Here is a 9,255-nt window from a genome sequence, read left to right on the forward strand (position 1 = left end):
GAAATAACTTTTTAAAATTTATTTTAGTTGGTCGATCTTGCACTGGAACATTAGTGATTCTTATAGAAGATACTAATGATCACCCGCCTCAAATTGAGAAAGAAGTGACCATTTGTCAGCATGACAAGGACTATGCTGTTCTGGAACCTGTCGATCCAGATGGGCCTGACAATGGTCCACCATTTCAATTCCTTCTAGATAATTCTGCCACCAAACTGTGGACTTTAGAACCACAGGATGGTAAGTATTTGTGCTAAGTCCTATAATTAGTATGGGTTCACAGTTGGTTGATGATCCTGATATTCACTTTAGTTTATCAAAATAAGTATATATTAATTTAAAATGTATCCTAAAAAATAATAACACCTTGCTTTAACATATAGTTTAACGCTTAGACTTTTGTTCTGATGATCTTTGACAGTTTAAAAAAAGGATACCAGGAATCTGCAACTTTTTTCTCAGGAGGTGGCATTTAAGAGAATAAGGACAAATGATTAGAGACAGGAGCAATCATAATAGTTAATGTACATGTGTGAAAATGGAACAGGTAGAATTGAGATGGGGGACAGATGATAAAGAGTGACATAGATCAAGATACATTGTATTTATAAATTGACATGTTGAACTAAAAGCTTCTTGTACACCAACTTAAAGATAATGTTAAAGCAACAGAGGGACTGATATAAATCTATTAAAATGATTGCTTGAATAACATGTCAAAGTGTAGGTTAGTGTAATGTGAATAAAAGTACCATCGATTATTTTTTCCGGTTTTCTGTGAAGTCAAAATCCTTTTTAAGGAAGGAAATGGTTCATCCATAGTTCTGATTTAAAATGAACATTCATCCCCCTCAATGGGAAGCAGGAACAACATTGCTATTGAAAGGTTATATCAACATGTGTTCTCTCTGCCATTTCCCCCTTAGGTAAAAGTGCCATTCTGCGTCAGAAACAAAACATGAACTATAACTATTATTCTGTGCCTATCCAAATACAAGACAGACATGGTGCTTCTGCAAAACATGTGCTGTCGGTGCGAGTATGTGACTGTACAGTACCCACTGAATGTAGAATGAGTATGAGGGATGTGAAACCAGCCAATGTGATACTTGGAAAATGGGCTATTGCTGCCATGGTGCTGGGCTCTGCATTGTTATTATGTAAGTATCATGATCTAGATTGTGTCGACTGAAGTTTTCTTTTTGGGGGGGTTCCGGTCCTGGGGCCTGAACTCTGGGCCTGGACACGGTCCCTCAGCTCTTCAGCTCAAGGCTAGCGCTCTACCACTTGAGTCACAGCACCACTTCCGGCTTTTTTTCTTTTTGCTTATGTGGTGCTGAGGAATCGAACCCAGGGCCTCAGGCCTGCAAGGCAAGGGCTCCACCACTGAGCCACCTTCCCAGCCCCTCGACTGAAGTTTTATGGAATGTTTCTATGATGTTCAGTTTTTCATTGCTATAATAATGAAATATGTGAGCTAACAATCTGTGAGAGGGAAAGGTTTGTTTTGGTTCAGATTCAATAGTTTCAGTCCACCTTTGACTAGTCCTGTTGCTTTAAGGCTTGAGGTAGGGAGCAGCATGTGATAGAGCCAAGTGGCTCATCTCTTGCAGACAGAAAGTAAAGAGAGAGACAGGTAGAGGCCAAGGTCTCTTTAAGGGTGTGACCACAATGACTAGATTTCTAGGAGGCCCTGCCTCTTGAAGACTTTATGCTTTTCCAATAGCACTGCAATGTGGGAAACAACATGTTAACTTGTGGGCCCTTGGTTGAAACATTCAAACCATAGCAGTTTAGAAAACATTCATGAGGTTTTTTCATATATCCACATATATGTGTGTGCATACCCACATGCATACATATCTATCTATCTATCTACATACCTCCATATATACAATATATACTCATGGTGCCCAAAAACCTTTTTTAAAAAATTAATTTAATTTAATTTACATTTAATTTTATTTTGTTGTTATGGTGATGTGAAAGGGGTTACAGTTACACAGTAAGGTAATGAGTACATTTCTTGTTGAACATTGTTACCCCCTCCCTCATTTTCTCCCACTTTCCCTCCCCCCACTCTGATTCCCCTCCTTGCCAAGTTGTAAAGTTCATTTCCAACATAGTGTCTTGTGAGTATCACTGTTGCATTGGTTCACTCTTTGTCCTGTCTCACCATTTTGTTATTCCCGTTCCCTTTGTCAAATCAGATAAACCTATATACAAGACACAGGGCACCAAAATAAAAAAAAAACTTGTACTACTTTATAACATGGGGTCCTGAGTCATACAAGAAACATATTTATGAAAACCAAATAAAAATTTAAGCTAGCATATTTCATTTAATACATTTATTTGTATGCACTTGATACCACCCAATGTATTTACTTATATGTTTATAAGCTAAATCTAGCTTCCACAGATGAGGAAGCTCTGGACCTGACAGCATACTTTTCAAGGGAAAACTCAAATAGCGTAATTACTTAGAAAGACAAGGTCAAAGTTCAACAAGATAAACACCAGAAAGTAGGTACTTAAAAGGGATCGGATGGGGTTAAGGGGCAAAGGGTAAATGAAGTGAAAAAGAGAGGAAGAACGTAGTTAAGATTTCTATGTATGTAATACAAAATTAAGAAGTATGAGGAGAGGGATGGGTAGAGGAAAAATGGATGAGAATGTTGGAAAGGGCTAACATTGATCAAGATTCATTGTATTCATATACTGCTTTATTAAATGGCAACTCCTTTGTGCAACTACTTAAAGATAATTTCTTTAAAAGGGTAAAAATAATTAAGGTTCAGGAGCTTATGCCTATATTTCTAGCTACCTAGGAAGTAGAGCTGAGAATAACTGCTGTTTTAGGCCAGCCTGGGTAAAATATCAGTGGTACCTTATCATGACCAGTAAAAGTTGAATGCACTGACATGTGCCTGTCCTCTTAGCTATATAACAGGTAAAAGTAGGAGGATTGTAGTCTAGGACAAGTCAAGAAAAGCATTAAAAATGTTGGATAACATTATTAATAGTGTCCCTCCCGTATTAAACATTACCATGTTCAAACTGCCAAGTTTATATCAAGAATACCTAAATACAAAAAGACAGTGGAAATAGAAGTTTTGAAATTTGCTTAGGTATTTATGTTATTACTCAAGAGATTTAGTATACCTTTTAAGGTATATTAATCAGTTAAAAAAAAGGGTCATGCATGAACCAGTAAAGAAAAGTCATGCATTCAAAGGAAGCTAAGGTTTAACATTCTAAATATTTCTTGTTGGAGGTACAAAGGTAATGAAAAAATTCTCATACTTAAGTATCTCTCAACTACAAAGAACTATTGCACTTATGAACCTTTCCCATAGTCTTTTCTGTGTCCTTGATCATTTTCATTTCAGTTGCAGGTTAAACTGGATATTCTGTTAGTATGATAGTAGAAGACTGTCAGTAGCAGCACTGGTTTTATAAAATAGCCTTATTTATATTTGTGCCTAATGATCTTTATTTTACTGCTTTGAACATTGTGTGTGTCTTTAAATACTAATAAACTACCTTAAAGTTCAGTCAGGTGAAGAAATTATTTCAATGAAGAAGTTATCAGATACACAGAGGTTAAGTTTGGACTTGTGAAGAGAGATTTTATTCATCTAAGACAGAAATGTTCTATATATCAATACATTTTAAAAGTAGTCTATCATGGGCTGGGAAAGTGGCTCAGTGATAAAGTGCTTGCCTGGCATACATGAGGTCCTGGGTTCGATTCCTCAGCACCACAAAAGCAGAAAAAGCTGGAAGTGGTGCTGTGGCTCAAGTGGTAGGGCACTAGCCTGGAGCTGAAGAGCTGAGGGGCAGTGCTCAGGCCCAGAGTTCAGGCCCCACGATCGACAAAAATAAAAAGTAGTCTGTCTTAATTTCATGATCAGAAGTGATCACATTTGATAGAAGATACTTTAAGGTTGTACAAAGAAACTTCAATAAAAAAATCTCAATCAAATTATGTAATTTATAACAAGATGAAAAAAATACTTCAGCTTTTGATTACTCTTTTAGGCATTCTGTTTACATGTTTTTGCATAACTGTTAAGAAAACAGTAAAGAAGAAATGTTTCCCAGAGGATGTAGCCCAGCAAAATTTAATTGTGTCGAATACTGAAGGACCTGGAGAAGAAGTAATGGTAAATCACATTTCATTTGCCTTTAAATTATATGATGATCCAATGATAGTTATTACCTAACAGTTATCACTTAAAAGTAGCATCAATAAATAATAGCAATGTTTACTGAGTACTTACTATGCAGAGCAGAGTTCCATGACCCCTACATATTTTCATTTATCTAAACTTCACAATCCTATTGAGCTGGTCTCCAATGACTATCATAATAAAATGTTGCAAATGAAGTGACTGAAACATAGAAATGTATTCTCTCATAATTTTGGAGGCTAGCAATCAGAGATTACTGTGTTAGAAGAACTACGTTCCATCTGAAGGGCCTTCAGAAAAGATCTGTTCTAAGCCTTTCTCCTAGCCTCTTGTATTTTCTTGAGTTATGGTAAAACAATTTGAATCTTATGGCATTTTTCACAGTGTATATAACTGTGTTCAAATCCCCCCCTCCTTTTAAAGAACACTGGCCATATTAGATTAGGGATAGAGTGACTTTGTCTTAATTATTTCTACAATCACTTCAGTTCCAAATAAGGTCCTTGTATTAGTTACTTTTGTATTGCTATGACCAATACACATGGCATAAATAACTTATGGAGAAACAGTTATTTGGGCTGGTGATTTCACTTTGCAGAACATCCTGACGGCAGGAATGCCTGTCACAGGCTGTTTGTTCTTTACTTCCTGGTAGACAGAAAACAGAGAGAGAAGGACACTCCTTAGAATCTGCCCCAGTAATATATGTCTTCCATCTAGGCATCATGTACTAAAGTTTCCACAGCCTCCACAAATAATGCCACCAGCTAGAAACCAAACATACAAGAAATGAATCTGTTAGAGACATTTTATCGAGTTCACATTCTGAGGTACTAGGGGGCTGCAATATGTGAGTTTTTAAGGGGACACAGTTTAGCCTATAGCATCTATGATATGACTACTATCATTGTCTCAAATATTCATATGGGGGAACTGAGGCATAGGAGGTAAGTGGTTTTTCAATGGTGGGGGGAGAAAGGAAGTGAACAGTTTCCATTTGATTCATTGGCTTTCTAACCTCTGACTTTATTTTTAGGAAGCAAATATTAGAATCCCCACACAGACATCCAACATTTGTGACACAAGTATGTCTGTTGGCACTCTTGGTGGCCAGGGAGTCAAAACACAGCAAAGTTTTGAGATGGTCAAAGGAGGTGGCCATCACACCTTGGAGTCCAGCAAGGGATTAGGACAAGGGGTCACAGACACCGGCAGATATGCATACACGGACTGGCAGAGTTTCACCCAACCTCGGCTTGGCGAAGTAAGTGCCGATATCTGCAAGTTCACATGGCACGAAAGTTAAACACAATGTATATGTCAGGATTTCTCCAAAATGTCACTTCTCATACTCCTGGAACACATCAGCCCTCTAATGTATTATTGTAGATGTGGATGTGAGCACTAAACCCAAATTGCAAAATAAGCTTTTGAGGTTCAAGTTTTAAACGATAGCTTACAAGACTTCATTTTTGCATGCTTTCTGGGGAAGTGGTTAGGAAAATTAAAAGGCAGAGAGTTTCTTTCCTAAAAATTATCAGAAAAAATAACCTGGAGTAAAATATTTGCAATAGAAGATGAACAGGTCCTAACTTGTAGACTCTCATACATGTATATGAGCTCTCGATGTAGGTTTGAAGTCCTAGCTATCAAAAACAACGAGATAGAATGTTCAGTGCTTGTTTTAGGTTTTCTTTCAGGAGCACTTTCTATAAACTTTTTTTTTTTGTGTTCAGGTTTGTCAACATAACTTGATCTTAGCTCTACTAAGACTGTAACACAGTGCATAAACAAAAGAATTAGCCTATTTAGGCATTCCCCAAGTATCTGAAGAAGTTACAAATGTAATTTTCAACTGTGCACACCTAATGTTTAAATGGAGAATTGTTGTGTGATGTATGTGTAGCCTTGATCATAAATGCCTTTGCTGGGAACACTTATTGATTTGCTATATTTTAAGAATGACTATAATATAGACCAATCATGTGCATTTTTTACATGTAGGAATCCATTAGAGGACACACTCTGATTAAAAATTAAACAGTAAAAGGTAAATCAAAGACATCATTTTTATGCTACTATGTTTAGGTGTTTTTAAAAATATAATAAAATGTGCTCTTTCTTGATACAGAAGGTGTACCTATGCGCACAAGATGAGGAACACAAGCACTCTGAAGACTATGTTCGTTCTTATAACTATGAGGGGAAGGGCTCGATGGCCAGCTCTGTGGGCTGTTGCAGTGATCGGCAGGAAGAAGAAGGGCTAGAGTTTCTAGATCATCTGGAACCCAAATTTAGGACACTAGCAAAGACCTGTGCAAAGAAATAAATGAGCCTTTGAATAGAGTAACATCTGCACTTACACATGTAGGAGTTCATTGAATGTAAAAGAATCACTAGCAACTTCTGCTAGTGATTTTGTGTCTTGGTGGTAAAGTCATGTATAGACAAGGGGGGACTGTAAATAATGAGGCCTCCCTACAATCTCCTTGGCTGATGAAACTTTTGTGTCTGTAGGCCTAATGTTTTCATTGTTCATCTTCTTTCCTCTGCATGTATAGTTAGCCCGTTTAAGACTGCACTGTGTGTACTCTTTATTTCAAAACTTAGATGGCTGGGTGTGGTCTGGGAGACGGTGGGAGAGTTGGGTACCATGGGGGTCATCAAAATGAAATTTTTGCTTTGGATGTGTAGATTAAATATTTTCTTCTAAATCAGGAGGTTTCTTTAGCGCCAGAGAAGTGCTTTCTGCCTACCTGAGTAGTTTAAGTAGGATTTTTAAATATTCGTAGGGGCAGCTTTCCAATTGGTACGTGGTCTCAATTATCCCTTCACTCTTCACTCTTCTGAACTAGTGACCCCAGCAGTGCCTTTCCTGAGGAGTCTCACAGCTTACTCCTTGGATCTTTGTTCCTGTGGATGTTACCTGGTTCCTTGGGTTCTGTTGGGATGACAGGGACCAGAAGATGTTCACAACAAACAAAGATCAGCTAAGGATTCCATGAGAGAATTCCATGGGCATCCCCTATGCCCATGAGCTGACATAGGCTCACAAATATGCTTCATATATCCAATGTGATGAACTGGTAACTTTGATGAGACTATTCACCCTCTTGTTTGACACAGACTCACCATCTTGGTGGCTCTTACCTTTCATCTTTGAATATTTTACAACCAGCCCTGAAGACATTAGGGTACAACACTGATGTCCTGGGCTTAGTCCTTACTAGGCCAAAATTGAATTAGCATCCATATTTGAACACAGTACTCAGTCTATATTGGGATTTACTTTAAGAAATGGAAAATTAGAACTACTGAATGATATTTTTATGATAAAATTTTAAACCAATTACAGTTACCAAATATTCATTGAATACTGAATATATGAACAAATGAAAGTAAATTATTTTGAAGGCATAAATGATATTATATTTTATTAATCTAATAAGAAACTACATATCTAAATAATATTTAATATTCATTTGTGGAAAACTGTATAAAACTCAAAACAATAACAATTTATATCATACACCCACATCATAACAAAAAATTTTCTTTAAAACATCACTAACTAGCCATCTATTTAAAAAAATCAACAACTCTGCTATTTTTAAATTTTGTGACTCATCTTCTCATTCTCAATAAAGGGCCTCCTTGTTATGAAATTACATATTGGGACAAAAAGAAAGTGTAGCTTTAACAAATCAGATCTGACTTTATATGTCAATAATATATGATTTTATAACCATTGTAAGATAATAAAGTATGGTAATTTTTTATTACATGAATTTTGAAAACTTAAAATATAAGTTATAAATTATAAATCATCACAGTAAATATATCACAGCATTATTTATATTCTTGAACATGTTCTCTAAACAGTAAAAACAATTAGTTGAACATTAACATATATGTTGTTTGTTTTCATATTTCTTATATTTGCTTAAGAATGGGAAAAAATGGTATCTGAACAAAAATGTACAATTAATATCCACAGGTGAATTTCTCAGTCAGCAAGAAAAGACATGTAAAAATATTAGAAAAATTATTAAACTATGGGAAATTGATTTGTATTAAAAAGTTAGGGTCATTTAAACTTTTTCAAGACTACTAACATTTATCTTACAGAGACACTATGACTTGTTTTATTTAGATAATTCAGTCATTTTCTGTTTTTACTCAAAATGAACAATAATTGTATGGTTTATGAAATTCCTTCAGACTGCTTACAGATGTAGTTTGTTAATAAAATACTGTATTTCATCTAAGTTATTTGTCAGTATTAACAAGTTAGTGGTTATTAATTGTTTTTCTATACTTAAATCTATAGTGAGGGAAGCACATAGCCTAATTTTCCTAATCTTGCATTCAAATATTTCATGTGAAAGAAACTCCATAGAAACAGCATAAGAGATGAATTCATATAATTTTTATAAGTTTCATTAAATAATTCCAACCTGATTGAAAATTTTAAATCTTCCTGAGCTTAATCAAAAGTATTTCACTGTAACCCCTCTGTACAGCATCTTTACAATAAAATAAAATTTTAAAAAGTGGTACCTATGCATACATTTACTTTTAGAAAATGTCTTATGTTGTTATTAAAGATTATGCCACATGCTCAAAATAAATGTTTTGGAATTGAGGATTCTGGTGTCTGGCTTGAGTTAGGGCCTTCTAATACTTGACTTGCTTGGTGAACCACATTTTCAGTCTGCTTTTTTGTGGTTAATTGGAAATGGAGTTCCTTGGACTTTTTGGCTTAGATTGTTTGGAACTGCCGTTCTCTAGACCTTAGCCTCCTAAGTAGCCGGGATTATGATATGAACCACCCACATCTCTAGTTAATGATTTTTATTATCTCTTTGCAGTATGTCAGTTATATAAGTCCTGTCCTGTGAAAACCTTAAATAAAATGAGGGTGATGAGACTGTGCACAGCCTTTTTCCAGCCTCTCACATCTGCTTCTCTAATAAATCCCAAATCAACATTGTTTCTGGTCTTTGTCTTTCTACTTTGAAAGAGAAAGAAAAAGATGAATTATAGTAAGAGAAATCAT

At 35.7% G+C, this 9,255-nt stretch overlaps 1 protein-coding gene across 2 annotated transcripts in view; it reads left to right on the forward strand.

The window, feature by feature from the left end:
* Dsc1 (desmocollin 1) overlaps nt 1–6,525 on the forward strand; it is a 29,227-nt gene extending 22,702 nt beyond the window's left edge. The window contains exons 12-16 of one of the 2 annotated variants that reach the window (XM_013014868.1): nt 28–240; nt 927–1,160; nt 4,045–4,169; nt 5,233–5,460; nt 6,328–6,525. In XM_013014868.1, the coding sequence (XP_012870322.1) occupies nt 28–240; nt 927–1,160; nt 4,045–4,169; nt 5,233–5,460; nt 6,328–6,525 (998 nt within the window). Of the gene's footprint in view, nt 1–27; nt 241–926; nt 1,161–4,044; nt 4,170–5,232; nt 5,461–6,200; nt 6,237–6,327 lie in introns of those variants that run through there. The other variant, XM_013014869.1, reaches the window with a different exon arrangement.
* Nucleotides 6,526–9,255: the final 2,730 nt, after the last annotated feature.

This window comes from Dipodomys ordii, unplaced genomic scaffold, assembly GCF_000151885.1.
Source record: "Dipodomys ordii isolate 6190 unplaced genomic scaffold, Dord_2.0 Scaffold25, whole genome shotgun sequence".
NCBI lineage: Eukaryota > Metazoa > Chordata > Mammalia > Rodentia > Heteromyidae > Dipodomys > Dipodomys ordii.